Raw genomic sequence first — 19,048 nt, 5'->3', positions numbered from 1 at the left:
TAGTATTTGTGATCTGCCCAGACTATATACTAGTGTAGGAATTTATTATATAGCAATTCAGTTGTATTTATATTTTTAAAAAATATACAATATTGATTTTTGAGCATTAATTTGCTTGACATAATCTGAAATAGATGCAGCTTACACAAACTTCTTTACGTGATGTGTCTTAAATCGATTTCTTGGCAGTATTTTATGTCCAATATGCAGCATGTGCAACAAAACTAATTTATTATAAGGTTACACTCAAAAACCAGTTAAGCACTCTCTTTGAAGTTTCCGGCTTAACTAGAAAGGAAATAAGGAAAATTCTTCCCGGATCATTTGCACTTTTTGGTTTTTGCTCAAATTAGGGAAATGTTAGCATATTGCAGCCTTTGATAGAGATAAAATCTTACCTTATTTTTGATATTTTAAACACAATCTTATACGAGAAATTTTTCAGTGTTGCCGTTATCAAAGAATTTATTAAGAATTATGTACCAAAAAATATTAAATGTTTAAATAATGATGTTGCAGATGGAGGCAGTAAGGTAACAGGTCACTAACTTAATTTATTGTGATGATAATTTCTGTTTACTGAATATTCTTTAACAGGGCAGAATTCATATTTTAGAAGCTCTGGCAGCTTCTGGATTGCGATCCATCAGATATGCTAAAGAGATTCCGGGAGTCAGTACCGTGACAGCAAATGATAGATCCGAAACTGCGGTGGAAGATATTAAACAAAATATTAAACTGAATGAAGTGGATCATACTGTCATACCAAATTGTGAAGATGCTGTGTAAGTGTATAAGATACTTTCATTTGAATGTATGTTTTGAGAATTGATTGGCATGAAAACAAATATTGTGTTACCAAGTTTTGAACACGTAGATGTTAAATTAATCAAAGCACATTTAACAGTGGGTAAAGTTTAAAGAACCTTAAAATTTTTGGTTAAGTGATGCAACCAAACTCTACTACCTCTTACAGACTGATAAAGATCCCACAGATGGAGCAGTGGAATGTTATATCCCAGCCATAAACAAAGAGACTGGCATCAACACAACATATGTCAGATAAGCCGCAAGATTGATGGCTCGTTGAATGTAAAGATGATATTAAAGGAGGAAAGCCTGTTACATTCTTCCTTTGCACACCTTCCTTGTACAGAGGTAGATTGACAGTTGGCCAAGATCATAAAGAACCATCTCTCACCACTCCATATCAAGATAGGATGCATTTAAACACAAGGAGAACAACTCCCTTCTTCCTGTCTGGTGATATCTACTTAATCTCTTGTATCAATCACTGCCATCTTCCCCAACTGTTGTTTGTGTTCAATCTTCCTTACTGACACTGTTGTTCCACTTTCACCCATCCATGCCCAAAGATGCTTCTTAACCCTGTCAAAAACAATTTTATTCTTTAAACTTCACCACCGTTAAAGGTGCATTGATTAATTTGGCAGACAACTTTCCTTTTGGAAGAGTAGTTAAAGTTTTTTTTTTTTTGTTTTGTTTCTTTCTGACATAGGCTATTGATGTATAAGCATAGAAGTTTCCAAAATCAGTTTCATGTAGTCGATTTGGATCCTTATGGGAGTCCTTCGTCTTTTCTTGATGCTGCTGTGCAGTGCATTTCTGACAAAGGTGAGATGGAAGAATGAATTTTCATATCGTAATGGACGAGCAAAACATTTAACAACAGTTTTTAGGTCTGCTGTTGGTGACTTGTACGGATACAGCAAATTTGTGTGGACGCTTCAGAAGAAAGTGTCATGCCATTTACGGATCGCTCTCACTTCGAATGTCGAGCTGCCACGAGATGGTAAGATGAGCAATTGTAATTTTTATCAAAATATCACATGCATAAATATGCACATTGTATTTACCAGGCACTAAGAATAATTCTTCGGAGTATCGAACTTCATGCCAATCGCTATGGTCGTCACATAATGCCACTTGTCTCCGTGCATGCAGATTTCTACATTAGGGTATTCGTAAAAGTCTGCAAGAGCCCTAACAATGCAAATAAAAGCATAGAGTAAGAAATAATGCATAATTGTTTAATAAAAGTTGGTTTGATATTATAAGTTTTACAAATTGTTTTTTACAAACAGAAAATTGGCAATGGTTTATAATTGCACTGGTTGTGGAACCTTTCATTTGCAACATTTGTCAGAGACCATGGATGGAGAGTGAGTAATTTTTTTTTAATCGTTGGCATACTTAAGACAATTAATAAAGAATGTTTACCAAAGGGAAATTCCTGTGTTGCCGCAACCACCTCCAGCATTGTGTGAGCATTGTGGATGCAAGTTTCAGGTAATATTTCCATTAAATTCAAATGTATTTTGTGAGTAAGTTTGCTTAAAAGTGAAACAAATTCAGTTGGCGGGACCAATTTGGACAGATAATCTCCACGATAAAGATTTTGTTGGTGAACTTTTGAAGACCGTGAAAAGTGAAAAGAATAATTACGGCACAACCGAAAGAATGATAGGCATTCTTTCAGTCATTTCCGAGGCAAGTAGAATTTCACTCTGAAACATCACTCTGGACCCATCCTCTTACTAGCTTTTGTTACAGGAACTAGATAATTGTCCTCTGTATTATCGTTTACCACATTTGCTATCTGTCATTGCCTCCTCTCAGCCAAGTCTCTTCACATTCAGGTAACACATTCAGTCATTCTAACCGTCAAAAAATTTATTCGATTTATAGATGCATTTTCTCAGGTCTGCATTACTAAATGCCGGCTACCGAGCTTCTCTATCTCACACCTGTAGAGATTCACTAAAGACGGATGCCCCGAGCGAGGTCATCTGGGACGTGGTGAGAAGTTGGGTAAGTGATAGTTTGGTAATTTTAATATTTTCTATTATTAAAATCCACTAAAATTTTAGGCAAAACTAAACCCAGTTAAGAGAGATATAACTGGTACTCCAGGAGAAGCCATACTCAAGAAAAACATTAAGTAACAAAACAAACTTGTTTTAATTGTTCTCATTGTTAGCCTCTTCTATAAACTTGTCAATTTTAGTACACCGATAAATTTTGATCCTCATCCGGAAGCGGAGCCGTTGTCTAGATCTCTGAAACTTGTGAGATTTCAGCATAATCCCAAACCTCACTGGGGACCAAAAACCAAAATTAAACAAAGTAAAGTTTGATGTTTATTATTTACATCTTATCTCAAAGCAAAATATTTGACAATTTTTAATTACAAAGTGTTTTTTTTTTTTAGGGAAAAAAGACAAAAGTTGAATATCGTAGAACATGAGTCAGTCATTAAGAATAATGGTACGAAAAACAGTGAAAGTAAATTCAAATTGATCAAATTTTATTGTCATTTGCAGATATTAAGAACAAAACTATGTTACAGATTTCCCAGTAAGTGCTTCTGTAGCAAGGATATGTTGTGGCATTTAACGAGTCGCAAAATGCAGAGATTCCACTGACGTCACCTCTTTTTAAACCCATACTTTTTCCGCTCATAAAACAGATCGGTCTTCGAGCTTCCTAGGTTGACTATCTTCGGACAGCCGTCTCTCTGCAATTAAAAGTAAAATAGTTAAAACAGAGCACAGACAATAATCAAATGTCCTTATTACGAGTATCATCATTCTTAATTTATTTACATTTGTAATTTAGCAAGTATGCTTGTCCTAAGGAAATAAAATAAATTTAATGTACGAAATTTATGATGCATTCTATTTACATGAAACTACTTTGAATTTTTAATGCTATTTAAAATGGAAGAAGAGACAGAAGTAGCCATGCCAGACACAATAAAAACTGATAATTGGTTACGGCATGAGTTACACCACCTTAAAATAAACTGCAACCTTTTTTCACTTGCCAGTGCATATAAAAACCTAATATTACTAAAAATGAGTGTATACTAGCATTAGATCTAAATGAAACAAAAACCCAAAACTCTCATTATTTAAAAGCAAGGCAAGTGCCAAACAGAAATATATGGCAGAGTTCCATACAATGCGAAGGATACGTTCTGCGTTACAGAAAATCACATTATCAAGACATGTATTATCAGACTATTTTACTCAAGTTTAAACTTAGGCATAGAAGTTGAAGAAGAAACTGTATACCTGTGGACAACAAAACAAAGTTTGTGCGAGTACTAGTTGCAATTCTTTCACTGCATTACTGGGGAGCACATTATACAGGAGTTCACCATAATTGAAAAGCATCATATAGATTGAGTAAACTGATGTAAAATCAAGGAAACTATAAATGAAAATGGATTTATGCTATAAAATTATATCTAACTAGTCATAGCACCTAGTGTTGTCCTAAGAAATGTAATAAAAATGCCATAATTTCATTTTAGTAGAAAATAGCATGTAATTAACACTACAAGCACATGGTCTGTGTAACGTAAACAAAGCCTACAACCATTAACCAAACTTAAGTCTAAACGAATAAAACCAAAGTGGTCTATATCAACCCCTAGGGGTCGACTCTGAACTGCAAGGGGTCCATGTCAGCAAAAACAAACATTGGGGATGCACGAGATGTAAATGGGGATTCACGAGAATGGATCCCACTTAATCAGGTCGTGACCAAAATTTTGGCTTTCCATAAATCGAATAATTCACATAACACAGATATTAAGTTGTTATGTAGTTACATAATACTTTCTTATAATAGACATATAAATTACCTATGAAGTAAAAATTTTTAAAACATAAATGATTATGAAGCATGAAGATTTGGAGCTAGATTTGGAAAACTATGACTCCATGCTTTAATCATGGGAAAATTCCGAGACTGATGATGAGATCTTTTTCCGACGACAGGTCAAACCAACAACTTAATTGCTTTGAATTTTAATTAATGCTAATTGTTAGAATATTCTCTTGACTTCAATCAACCTATTTCATTTTACTTATAAAATTATTATTATGTTTTTGTTATTGAAATTTAAGTTATTATTTTCTTATACATACNCTGTTTTGAGTTAAGAAATATACAATAAGTGAAAAATTTTTATTAATTAAGTACTATTAAGAATATTTTTTCTTCCTCCATAATGAGAGAAAATATTTTCAGTTGTAAGTCCAAAGCATTTTTCTTGGGAAGGGTTCTTAGTTTGGCAGCTAGAAGACTGCCAAATTCATCGAACACATCCTTCTTTGGTTCAATGACTCAGAGCCTGAAAAAATATTTAAAAAACAATCTTAAATGAAAAGGAAAATCAAGTTTTCAGTCTTATATTATTTATTTAATAGTCTTCTTTGTATTTGTGTAATATTTATAGTATCAGTTTCTAAAGTGAACACTTACTCAAAATTATTGAGTTTTTCAGTTGTTCACTCTGAGGTGTAAACTTTAATAAATAAATTATACATTTTGAATAATTTACATTCATTGTAGATTCATTAAAATTTTCTTTGTCCTTCTCTGCCATCTTTTTTCTTTTTTGGTGGCTGTGGACTATCAAATGTGCATGGTGATAACGAAATGCTTTCATTAAACATTTCATCATTATGTACAGTACATCGATATTTACATTGATAATTCTATCTGTTTCTGCCTCAGACATGCAGCCAGAAGTAGACGGTTATGTATCATTTAACTATAAATAAAAATAGGCTATATTTAATTAGTTTTTATCTACTTCAATATATAAAATACATAGGCTGTATTTTTCAAGCTCCGATATTCCATAAAAAAAAGACAAGTGTAAATAACAAAATGAATTTATTACCAAAAGTTAGGTACAAACAATTTTTTGACATTATCACTGTGAAGATTGAGGCATTTGTCATATCTGTGGACAAGCTTTTCCATCCCCTTGTCATAGAATGTTGCCGCCAATGACTTGAGATGGCCCTAACTTTTTTTTGAAGATCATCATTAGTCTCGAACCTCTGCCCTCCTAGTCACTTTTCCTGTTCAGGAAAGAAGTGGAAGTCGCTTGGCGCTAAATCAGGTACTATACGCTGGGTTTAAAGGTGGTGAAGACCTCCACCTTTCAGACTTCCATCCAGCTTAAAACTTTTTTTAATGTGTGAAGACTTCCACCTCTTTCCTAAACTGAAAACATGGCTAGCAGGGCAGATGTTTGAGACTAACGACAATCTTCAAAACAACATTGTTAAGGCCATCTCAATTCACTGGCAGCAACATTCTATGACAAGGGGATGGAAAAGCTCATCCACTGATATGACAAATTTCTCAATCTTCATGGTGATTATGTTGAAAAGTAACCATGTTTGTACCTAACTTTTGATAATAAATTCATTTTGTTATTTATACTTGCCTTTGTTTTATGGACCATCATAGCTTGAAAAAACCCCCTTGTATATATAACATATAATTACATCGTGTGACGATAATGGTGACATCATTTTCTTATAAGAATTTAAAAGAAAACTGAGGGACGACTAATGTTCCCACGTTGGTTTATATATTTCATTCTCGCCGCATCCACTGTGCTTGCTGTCATCTACTTTTTTTTATTTGAAGAAACATTGTTCTTAGATGAAAGAACTTTTTACTTAGTTCTTTAACTATATTTAAAACAATATTGTTGTTACCAAACTAAAAACAATCAACATTTTATATTCAGATATCTAAAAATGGTACTTACAATCAATGCTGAGATTTTCACTTATCTCACACCATGCCTGCACTCTTTTGTCTTTTCTTCGAAAAAACAAAGAATTAAAGTCCCACAGGCATTCGTGAGACTGAATTAGCTTGATTAATCTGGATTCTGCAAACTTATCCATCATCTTGTTTTCTGCACACGATAATGAACTATTTTTGATGTTGCCACCATAAGACATGCACAAAAATGTTTTCTGATTGGATGCATGTTTGCAATCAGTGCAAGTAGAACCAACTTTTTGTTTCTAGTTGCGGTTGTATCGCGCCTGTTTTCAAAGGGGTTTACTAGTTAATGAGGACAGCCATTGCGATTGCAGTCACCTGCACGGCTGGAAATCGCATGGTGTGACCATGGCTTAAGGGTTACTTTTTGGGTCCATTATCTAACTTGAATTCTGTGCAAGTTGAATTTGTAAATTACTTAAATGTAATTTCATAAGAAACCGCAATGTTATACAAAATATTATAAGGAAACTATTTTTTCATAACCCATAATAAGAGAATCATTATGTGGCAGTATTTATTCTGATATAAGTTATAAAAGTACGAAAAAAAAATATAAACATAAAACAAAACGTTCATATAAAAAATGTCCATGTACAAATACAGCTGCACTGAACCACAGAAGTATTCACATGCACTAGTGCCAAGAAAAAATTCAGAGAATTAATAACCCTAGTAATTAATTCTCTGAATTTTTATTATCTTTTTTGATTTACATACATTTATGTAACTGCAAATTTACTTAAGTCAAACAATTGCTGGATTATTTCGGGCCACATTAACGTTAATCTTAAAGATCGGGTTATTCAATGTTTATGTTTGTATTTATGTAAGTCATAGGTAGTGTTACAACCCATCCAGTTTTCACCCGTACAGTCTGGGAATTGACTAACTGTCTGGGTGAACTATTAATTTTGTCCGGGAATTTCGTAGAAATTGTGAAATTACCATGAAACAAAGTTCTTGCAAATATTTTTACAAATTTACACTATTTTAACAGCAAAAGAACTCACACTCATTGAAACTCATCTGCAATTCTACCATGTTTGTCTGTTTACATGTGGCACACAGCCTGTAGACCGTTTTTTTTTTATCTTTCATATACAATCATACAGGTCTACAGGTAAGTTATCTAGCACATTATTCTTCACATTGTAAAATGACATTGCGCATACATCAAGAACTTCTGTTCGAACAAAGCTGACCTGCCATCCGGATCAGCAATTTTGAAAAAGTGGCAACACTAGTCACAGCTTACATAACTCCGGACATCATTTTACTTCGATTTCTCAATAAAATAATTGACTTACGTATTGGCATAGATTTACTTTTTTGATCATCTTCAGTGACCATCAACAGGTTACAACTTAATCAAACAATTTAAAACATGGTACACATATTCATCAGGAATGATACCACAAGAAGCCCATTACGACTGCCATACCACAAATTCTTCCCCACACTATAATGGCAGATAAAGTTTATAAAATACATACACACATCAAAGAAGTGTTCACATTGACAGATAGGCTAAATGTCATGTGCTTTTTTAAAAGAAGTGTAACCATCAATGATAACACATCATCACAACTAATCAAGTATTAGTAGAAGACAGAAACTTATAAACCAACAGTTCCAGAAAATAGGTATGCTTCCCACACATTTCTGATAACATTAGCACTCGGGAGAGTGTACCGCAGCAGCCATCATCACACACCAACGACCAGTTTGACCCTAGACGTAACAATGCAATGGGAAGTGTCCCAGGAGACAAGAATGAACCAATATTTGTGCGGCTTCGATGCTAACATGTCCAGTCCGTCTTCACTGTACTCCACATGGACAAATATATTTCATTATCCCTAAATTCATTTCTATGTATAAACTGTATTTCGTTATTAGTGTAAAATGAAGGTTTAACAACTGTTAAAGAGATAACTGCCTGTTTGCGTTAATATAGTGTGATTCATCTAGACTGTCTCATTGTATTTCAAGAGAATACAACGAGAAAACGTATTTAAAATGACACTAACCTCATATCACGATTGAATTCCTGAACAGGGTTGTAAAAAACGTCGTTAGTCGAAGGAAAAATCACTTTGGCTTGACCTTCTTCCACGACCGTGCAAGGAGTTTTGTCAATTACAATATTATCTTTTACTTCTTCTCCTTTGACTTCATCTTTCGAGATGATAATCTCGTCCTTCTCCATTTTTATAATCTAAAATATACTTTCTAAAACTCTATTTATATTTCTATCTCCTAACAGTTCATTTATCGTAGAATTATATACGGTAACGAACGAGTAAGTACGGACACGTGTTTCCCATCTACGCCATATTTGCGGGAGATTTTTCCCTCCCGTAGGGATTTAAAGTTGTTTTAATTTTATTAAATACGTAAAATTTTGTAATTAATTAATTAATTTTATAACTAGAATTAATTTGATGTAATCGTAAAAGATAACGATGACCTTTTACGAAAACTTCCACCTAATATTATATAATTTTATAATTACTCGGGGAAAATTTCCCGAAAAACCTCTCTCTGATAAAAATATTATTTTACACAACAATTAAAATATTCTTAATAATATTTAATATTTTATTTTATAAAAAATAAATTGTAATGGAAATTTCATTTAATCGTCATTAAGCATAAATTGCTTTTTAATCTTCCGACATAAACCGATAGGGTTTTTCCCTATGTTTTCAAAGCCATGTGGCGTGTTTTAAGATTTCGGTTACTAATTTCGCGTTCCTTTTGCGTTAAAGCAGATAATTGCGTTAAATCGGAGGCGAGAAAAAATCCCGGCACACGCATAAGAGAGGGAAAAGCAGAAATAATATTAACTCAAGATGCATTCTATAATCCTGTGCAGGAGTTCAATAGGGATTTAAGGTTACCTATTTCTGTTTATTTCAAGCAATAGTTTACAGGTTTAATGATTTATAAGTATGCAGCTGGGTTAATCTTTGCGCATATTTGCAAGTTCCTGTTCTATACAATATCTCCCCATCATACGGAGTTAGTTAACTATCATTTGGCTAAATATGGTGACAAACAAAGCTGTAACTTGGCCTAAATCTGTCCTTAACCACGTGTCAAATAAATGCTATTTAATGTGTTGTTAAGGACTCCCGTACACTAAGAGCGTTTCCGTACAGGGTCCTCTATGTCACATAGTAGCATGCATATGGGATTTGTAATGCTCAAGCATAACCGAATCCGCTCAGCTCTCGGTTTGGAGGTTTCTCCCTCCAAAGGACTTGCTCCGAAATGTTGAAGAAATGCTCGGCTCAGAGGCCCCGGTGTGGTTGGGACATTTTTCTCTTTCAGCTTCTACTTCCTATGTTCCTGTTGATGATGTATTTTGGCTCAAGGCCAAAGAAGACCCTAACTGGATGGATTACTAGACCGAGTGGTTGTCTGCTCGGGTAGCTGTATATTACAGAAAAATGCTCTTATTTTGTACCTGACTTAAATACATATGATGGTNGACAAACTAGACAATGCACTCGTTCCTCCGATATCCGCAGCACACCGCTACTATCGATAGTTTATTAAATATATCAGTTTGAAATACATATATTCTTTTTGGTCCACCCTGTACTATTATTATTGGCATATGTTTGTTTTGTTATGGACCAAGAAATCCATAAAGAACTGCTTTTTGGAAGAACTTTGACAACAGACACTAAAGGTGAATCAATATGTAATGTTTTGAGAGATTATTTCATGGAAAAAGTGATTCCTTTATCAAATATAATATCAGTGGCAGCAGATGGAGCACTAGCCATGTTTGGCCACTATCATGGATTTATAACCCATTTAAAACAAAATGTACCTGGGGTGTTTGCAATACACTGTGTCATCCATCGACTACATTTAGTTGCTAAAAATCTGAGTGGTAAATTGCATCAATCTCTTCAATTATGCAGTAATTTGAATTTTGTTTATTGCAATAATGCAGTAAACAAAATTCGAAGTAATGCATTGAATACTAGGTTATTTGCGCAGCTGCATGAAGAAAATGACAAGAACTTTGATTGCTCCTTTACACTGAAGTACACTGGCTGTCAAAAGGCTTATGTTTGACAAGATTTTTTTCACTTTTTGAGACAGTTTTAGTGTTTTTGGATGATAAAGATCCAATTTTAAAAGAAAATTTAATCAAGTGGAAACCAAACATTATTTATTTAACAGATTTGTTCACTAAATTGAATGAGGTTAACTTACAGTTACAAGGTGACAATCTAAATTTGATAAAAACAAAGTTCATTATTTCAGTTTTTCTTGACAGAATTAAACTAATGAAGCAAAATATTAGATGCCACAGATTTTCCCAGTTTGCCAATTTGTCACAGACAAACTGCCAGGATGATGATGTTTCAACCTACATTCAACATTTAAATACGCTTCACACAGACTTTGAAACTAGGTTTGAGAATGTTTTGACTATGGAAAAACCACAATGGATTATCAATCCATACAGTGATATTGAAGAAATGGATGTCATATTACAAGAACTGATCAAAACAAGTATTAATGAAGAACATAAGTTATAGATAGTTCAGAAAGGGATATGAGCAATTTTGGCTTCTTTCTATTACTTATCCTGCATTATGGACTATCACAAGAAAGTCTTTGATAGCTTTTCCATCATCATACCTCGTGGAAAGGGGTTTTTAGCACAACTGCCAATCTTCTTACAAGAAAAAAAAAGAAAGAAATAGATTAGAAATAACCAATCAAGGTGATTTAAGGTTACAGCTCACTAAATTAAAGCCAAATATTGAAAATTTGCTATTAAAGCATCATGCTCATTCCTCCCATTAAAAGTATTTATTTTTTAGTGTAGTTATATTATGTTATAATTTTACTAGATTTGCATTTTGTGTCGTTTTAATAAATGTATAAAACTTAACATGTGTTTTTTTTCTTTTTTAACTTTTTTGCTCTACAGTTAAACCTATCAAAATGAGTAGCACTGTGTCAGCTGTCAAAAACACATTTGAAGTTGATGAATTTGTAACAATTCAATATTAGAAATGTGGGGGGAGGGTCTATCCAAAGCAGAAAAAATTGGCACGTGGTCTATGAGACAAAAAAGTTTGGGGACCTCTGGTCTAAATGGTTAGATTTTTTGGCAAAAAATATGTCTGATTCATTTTTTTTAAGTTCAATAAATTCATTTGTAAAGCTGACCTCTAGCAGCAGCAAAAAGTCTAATTTCAACATAATAAAGAAAATATATCTTAATTTATTTTTTAAAAAATGCCAAAAAATAAAATAAACTTATCAATAATTTTATAATTTTTCCAAACAGTTGAATGATAGTGACCAGTACGAATCTTTCTTATTCCTTTCTATATTCTGGGAAATGGGAAATAGTTTCAACCGCAACAACTACCTTGGAACTACATGCAAACATATCTAATGTACATTATGTATTTTGAATCACAAGTTTAAATTGAACAATTAAACAATGTATGCAACATTCTTGCTTACATTGTTATCATTAATATCAGGCGTGTTTGATGCGTGAAACAGAAAATCCTTTCATCAGTTTGATATGCAGATTCAAATTTAAGTGTTTAAACTTGCTTTTATTTCCCTGAAAGCAGAAACTTTAACTGAGAAAAACAGAATTCAACATTTTAGCACCAGATTATGTTCTTGAACTTTCAAAATGTTTAATCACCATCAAAGTATAAATGTATTTATCTATGTAAAATACAAAAGGAACTGATAAAGCTCATAAATCTCAGGAATTTTTGAAACAAATTCAAATGAGTAAAACACGATCTGCTTTTAGGTTTAAAATTTGGCAAGAAACTTACATCCTTCTCTTTGATGGTGCATTCCTTGCAGTAGTAGGCGTCCGACACTCCTGGACCTCCACAGATCACGCAACGTCCCTGATACGAGCCGTAATTACACTCATCACAGATTCGAACAAGAGTGCAGGGTCGCACATAAGAGTCACATATCACACACTTTCCATCGCCTAAAAGCAGAGAGAAATTGTTACATTCAAAACAGTGCCATTTTGTATTTCAAAAAATTTTGCACAATACTTACATTTCTCACAGAGTCGTCCAATAGCTGAAAAAATAAAATAAACATTAGTGACATAAAAAAAATAAATTGTTGAAAGGATCACAAATTATTTTATCAATACAATTCTTTTCTTTTAACAGACAAATTTATACAATAATTTTAAAACTTCACAAAAATATATTAGGACTATTTTAAAACACACTTAACCTCTAAACGGAAACATCGGTCTACAAGACCATTGCCATTACATTATGTTATGGGGGTATAATGTGTGCAGAACCATTCAAGCTTTGCCTTGCCCTTTCCTAATACCTTATTATTATTTGTGAGACTGGATGTTTCATATTGTTTACTTTATATAGTTTTCAAGTGCTAATTTTGTTGCTTTGCAAATAAACTTTTTCTTAATTTTAGAACTCTTTATTATGGATATTCCATCAAGTATTGGTAAATAATCAACTGCTTACTTTATTTGTACAATTGTGAAAATCCAGTCATCAAAAAAATTCCATTTTGTTGAATGCTTCACTTCCTCTCTGCTGGGACAACATATCAAAAGACTACTTAGTAATCCTAATCTACCTTGAGATATTGCTAATCTACAATATTGCTGTGGGAGGTAATACTGGAATATGAAAATACTATTGCCGAAGACAATCATGTTTCGAGTGACAAGCTCGAGAAGAGGAAGACCTGGCCATGTTCAGTAACACAGAACACCTAAGTTAGAATTCTGCCCTCTGTCTTAGTAGGCAGAGCTAAGAATGTTCTGAGCATCATTGAACAATTATTCTTAGTTAGACACTGGGCAAAATGGTAGACAAAGTTAAAATTATGATTGCAAACGAACTGGTCAAAAAGAATAAAGTAACTAATACAATTATTCAAATGGAAGTTGCGTCAGATTGTGATGAAATTAATGAAGTAATTATTAATTGTAATCAATGAAATGGATCATTATCTTCCGTTAAAATGTATTTGGAATCTGTTATACCAACATATAATAATTTTACATTTTTAAAGTCATTTTAGAATGAATAGACATTCAATCCACTTTGTGATTGTTATAATAAAATATGTTTAATCCAACACGAACAGCCATCTTGGAAATCGTACGACATGACAAAAACAATGGCGTTGCTAGTAGAAGTTAGCATAGATAAAAGAAGCTGACTGAACTAGCTAGAATTCTAGCAGTGGAAGGAGTCAAGCAGTAGTTAGAAATGAGTTCAACATCGCAGCTTAACAAGAATTTTGCATTACTGAACACAGCCCCGTTCTGAGTGTCCGTCTTCTGAGGACAGAAAAATTTCCTACAAGTGTATTAGATGTTATGATCCAATTCCTCTAATGTGTTGCAGAAAAGTTCACATCACACATTACTAATCATAATTTTGCCAAAAAAAAAAAAAAAAAATCAATAAACTCTTGTATGGTAACAAATATGGAAAACAAAATTTAAAAAATACAGGGTCTCTCAGAGTGATGTTTCCAATTATGTAGTAGAGACCTATGTTTCTGTTTAGAGGTTAATATTTATTCAAAGCAATTGCTTTAGCATTAATAAACAAACTTCCATTTCTGTCTCGTTCAATGGCAACAGTTTACAAACTAGGACTCCTTCAGAAATTGGAAAATGTTTGCAGATCTATAAATAAATGTGGATGTTTGTATATATGTATATAAATTAGGGGTTTGTTTGTATATCCGTTCATGATTTACAAGTTTTATGATAATACCAAATTAAACAATATCCAATGAATTTTAATTGTCGATGTAAATGGGCAGATAGCCAAGGTGGCAATCTACTGCTCTAGGAGAAGTTGAATACATTCTACAAGGGAAGCAACTATTAAAATACTAGTCATACCAAAAGTAATTATTATATAAAAAAAACTCATCATTCCGCCAATACATTGTTTCACAAACCTTCCCAAACCGATCCGCGGACCTCGGTTCGAAAAATGCCATTTCACGGTCTAACAACTGTTTATGTGCCGTGATAAAATTTGCTAGTAATTATATTTTCCGTAAATTTGTCTGCCATCCAAAATATTAACTAAATACCATATCAATACTTTAAAGTTTTCTCTAATAAACAAGAATAGAACAGAATATTATAAATCCAATCTGCACAGTGGGGTGTATAACCAAACTATTTAATTTACGTAAACCTTTCATATTACACAGCGGTTAAAGATTCACGAAAGTTAAATATTTTAACAGAATATTAGTCGACAAGTTAAATCGACAACCGTTCCGTAGGTCGGCAATTTACGGCAAATCCAACATTGTCCAGTACATCCATGGAAAGATGATTAACATTTTGCAGAGTTTTGACAGTCTTCATCTATCAAAAATCAAGATGGTGCAAATGAAAAGTTTATCAGAGTACAGAAATTCTAGGCACACAATGGATGCATTCAGCAGACTCAACAGTTCTGAAACTGTTGAGTATTTTTCTGACAAATGCCACCTACAGTAGAATTGTTTAGGAACACGTTTGGTATTTTAACATATTTAGTAGCATCTTTCATTTACTCTACCCGAAACTGACCAATGATGGCTGCTTTTTGTTCGGTTAAATTCCAGTTACGTGAACTGTCATGGCGGCTCCAGCAAACAAAAGGAAACAGTGGGGACGCACGTTCTAACCTAACCTAACCTATTCTAATAATTTAATTGGTAATAATTATGGTAATTTATTAGAATAGGTTAGGTTAGGTTAGAACGTGCGTCCCCACTGTTTCCTTTCTTTTTTTTGCTGGAATCAGAGATGAGCCGCCATGACAGTCCACGTAACTGGAATTAACCTTTTGTTCCAATGCATACATCACTCATCGTTCGGCAGATATAACTATGTAACAGCTACCGATTGAAACACCTTTGCTCAGTTACAACTGTTGTACTCGGCCGAACACAGCCAATGTTATTAAGAGTGCAAAATTAGAAAAAAAGGGCCCATGAAGTAAGGATAAACTTCTACCAATAAATTGGTTCTTTCGATTGATCGACTGAAATCCTCTCGTCGGCGGCAAATTCGACGAAATTATTCGAAAAACCTACGCCGATTTGTTAATCGTGTTATATAGAAAAGAAATAATCCGTAAAATTTATAATAATAATAATTAAAAAAAACTCACCGACGCCTGCTTAGTGGTCTATATCAACCCCTAGGGGTCGACTCTGAACTGCAAGGGGTCCATGTCAGCAAAAACAAACATTGGGGATGCACGAGATGTAAATGGGGATTCACGAGAATGGATCCCACTTAATCAGGTCGTGACCAAAATTTTGGCTTTCCATAAATCGAATAATTCACATAACACAGATATTAAGTTGTTATGTAGTTACATAATACTTTCTTATAATAGACATATAAATTACCTATGAAGTAAAAATTTTTAAAACATAAATGATTATGAAGCATGAAGATTTGGAGCTAGATTTGGAAAACTATGACTCCATGCTTTAATCATGGGAAAATTCCGAGACTGATGATGAGATCTTTTTCCGACGACAGGTCAAACCAACAACTTAATTGCTTTGAATTTTAATTAATGCTAATTGTTAGAATATTCTCTTGACTTCAATCAACCTATTTCATTTTACTTATAAAATTATTATTATGTTTTTGTTATTGAAATTTAAGTTATTATTTTCTTATACATACTGTATATCAAACTGTTTAAGAATTATTATAAATTTCATAGTAAACAATTATTTTTACAATTTTCACATTGACTCGGGCTATTTTTTCTTCATATATTTGAAGTTTAGACTATTCACAAAAATATAACATTTTTGAGTCTAGCTTTTAATCCTTTAATCCAACCACAGAAGTAACAGTTACAATGATTTTGAAGAATAAACTTCTTTAACAAAGGTAAAAATAGGTAAAAATTTCACAAAGTTAAAAACGATCAGCCTTTTATTAGTGGATCCGACAACTCAAACCTACCACCAGAGGGCTAGAAGCAGTTATAAATTGGATAAGAATAGTATGGTGAGAAGAATTATTTTTGGTTTTTANTATGTCTTTAAATCTTTTTAAAATTAATAAATTAATTTTTATATGTTTAAAAATTTAATTATTTAAAATAATATTTTTCTTTTAATTTTGAGATTTATTATAATATATTTACGTATTTTTACGGGGAAAAAGATCGACCGAAATTATTGAAAACCCCACATAAATATTTTACAACGAAGCTATTATTATTATTATATTGATATTTGCATTTTTAATACGTTCGCAATTAAGAATAAACTTCCATTTCAATGAATGTTCCTATTTGGACCCATTGCAACCAGACGAAGTTTATGGCTCCAAGTGGGAAAATTTATTACTCATTACCAGAGGTGCCCGCTGACTACACAAAAGGGGCATAAACTATAAAAAAAAGGGGGATCATGCATTATGCAATAAGCTTCGAACTATGATTCAACGTCAGATCATCGCTCCAAGATAGCATTGGTTGCAATCGGGCTAACTTGGCCTGGAAAACAAGGCACGTTTCTTGATTTTAAGGCCAATTTTTGGTTCAACATACGAAGAAGTTTCATGGGACAATGGACAAATATCGTTCATTAGTTTCTTTTATATTTGCAGAATAGTCATGAATTTCTGTCGTTCGTTGATAATGGAATTTGGGGCCTCTTTTGTAATTAAGAAATAAGCAACACGAAAGAAACGAGGGCCCTAATGTACGGGTGCCCCTGCTCATTACAATTCACTTTTGTTAGACTTTTGTCATGAGTTGCAAGAAATCCGAAAAATCATACATACTCCGTTAATTTAATATAGTAAATTATTTTTAAACAGCCATAAGCCATACTTATCGAATTTTTCTATAATCCTTAGAGCATTTTCTTATTTTCCATATTCGATGCTCTAATATTGAGCAACAGATTCTTAAGCGCCATTCATTCTTCTCGCAAAAAACGTATTCTTTGTGTAAACTTTATGAGTAGAATAGTTAATTTATTTCGTATCAATTTACTTGAGGAATAAATGAACTCTTCAGGATTGAAGAAGTTAATATTGTCATGAAATTCAAACGTCATCTCAAGATATCAAACACAATAAATAATTTATTAAAAGCTTTTATTAGTCTATAAACAACAGAATTTAGAATTAATATGTGAATTATTAATTTATAAATTAAAATTTGGCCTGCCATTAACTAAAAGTTTCCTTATTGTAAATTTTTTAAGTTTGTATGAAGCGGGGTGCGTCTGATTTACATTGTGTTCTCAAAGAACCAGTTTATTCGGGTTTTGTCTTCGTTGGTGATTTTGGAGTAGATTGAAATTCCTCCTGGGACGAAGATTTTGGAACCGTATCTTTCTCTCAAATGATGTCTTTGGATTGGCCCCCGTCTCTTTATCGTGCGAAAGTTTTCGGAATCGCCCCAGTCGCCGCCGAACACGAAGACCCCGGAATTTCATCCACGACATTTCTAGACGTTGCCCCCGCTAGTGTCTGTTGGTATTGACGAGAATCGTTTATCATACGGCAGAAGAGTTCCTTTAGCACTTCCATTGGCGTTTTAAACGCTTCCTCAACCGTTGTTAGGTTCTCTCCCACGTGATCTTCGATCTTGACGAGTGTGCCGCAGGAATAGCTATTGCCAAAATTTATCCAGTAAACGAAAAGGAATTTGTATTCTATATTATTGACTATTTTCAATTGAAATTGCTGTTGCTGGTGGTCCGTGTATCTAAAAAAATAAAGTTGTTGATTGGCATTCCATCCTTCGGGAGGTATATCCGTGGTATTTTTGGAGATGCTGGTCCAATTCTCTCCTATTCCCGCGCAGTACAATCCACTACGAATGGCCAAGTAGTGGAAAAAGATCACCAAACAGTCTTCTTTGCTGGTCAGCTGATGTTTAATTTTGTCAAAATAAGACTTGAAGTGCTCCATCTTATTCTAACAATAACCAGTCTTCTTTGTTAATTAAATAGTCTTTTGTAATATTCGACACAATAATTGAATTCGTTACCACAATTTTAATTGAAAAAATGGATTGAAAATTGTTACGAAATAATTTTAGTAAAAATTGAAGATATCGAGTATCTTAATACCTTATTTACGGTGATATACTTGCAAAATCCTCATATATATGTAATATACCTGTACATATTCGGAACAATTTGAATAAGATATACGATGTGATATAACATTTATCATCTAACTATAACTAATCACTTGATATCATCGTGTATATCATATGATACGTTACCGAAATACAGTACTATACAGTATAATGAAAGCCATAGAATCTTCAAAAATTTACTAAAATGCAAATAAAAATGTGAATATTTTGTAAGGAAAACGTATAGCAATTTAAAA

At 33.1% G+C, this 19,048-nt stretch overlaps 3 protein-coding genes across 3 annotated transcripts; 1 reads left to right on the top strand and 2 right to left on the bottom strand.

Annotated features, from left to right (window-relative positions):
- Positions 1-45: 45 nt before the first annotated feature.
- Positions 46-3,510, top strand: LOC111614848 (tRNA (guanine(26)-N(2))-dimethyltransferase-like). Its single transcript, XM_023356215.1, has 14 exons — positions 46-533; positions 617-785; positions 1,520-1,635; positions 1,701-1,813; positions 1,881-2,029; positions 2,106-2,183; positions 2,247-2,310; positions 2,377-2,511; positions 2,575-2,660; positions 2,724-2,832; positions 2,892-2,962; positions 3,029-3,147; positions 3,233-3,288; positions 3,371-3,510. The coding sequence occupies exons 3-13, from the start codon at positions 1,527-1,529 to the stop codon at positions 3,250-3,252; spliced, it is 1,053 nt and encodes a 350-aa protein (XP_023211983.1). The 5' UTR covers positions 46-533; positions 617-785; positions 1,520-1,526; the 3' UTR covers positions 3,253-3,288; positions 3,371-3,510.
- LOC111614849 (PHD finger-like domain-containing protein 5A) lies at positions 3,307-12,928 on the bottom strand. The gene is made up of 4 exons (XM_023356216.1): positions 12,898-12,928; positions 12,712-12,735; positions 12,471-12,637; positions 3,307-3,538 (listed from the first exon to the last, which is right to left on the bottom strand). Exons 1-4 carry the CDS (start codon positions 12,911-12,913, stop codon positions 3,449-3,451), a joined length of 297 nt encoding a protein of 98 aa, XP_023211984.1. The 5' UTR covers positions 12,914-12,928; the 3' UTR covers positions 3,307-3,448.
- Positions 12,929-17,780: 4,852 nt separating this feature from the next.
- LOC111614850 lies at positions 17,781-18,720 on the bottom strand. Its single transcript, XM_023356217.1, has one exon. The coding sequence runs from the start codon at positions 18,617-18,619 to the stop codon at positions 18,077-18,079; it is 543 nt and encodes a 180-aa protein (XP_023211985.1). The 5' UTR covers positions 18,620-18,720; the 3' UTR covers positions 17,781-18,076.
- Between the last annotated feature and the right edge of the window lie 328 nt (positions 18,721-19,048).

This window comes from Centruroides sculpturatus, unplaced genomic scaffold (genome assembly GCF_000671375.1).
Source record: "Centruroides sculpturatus isolate CEXI.00-Female unplaced genomic scaffold, Cexi_2.0 scaffold2312, whole genome shotgun sequence".
In the NCBI taxonomy this organism is placed as follows: domain Eukaryota; kingdom Metazoa; phylum Arthropoda; class Arachnida; order Scorpiones; family Buthidae; genus Centruroides; species Centruroides sculpturatus.
Note: the sequence above shows the minus strand (reverse complement) of the source record. Positions and strands in the feature narration are given on the sequence as shown.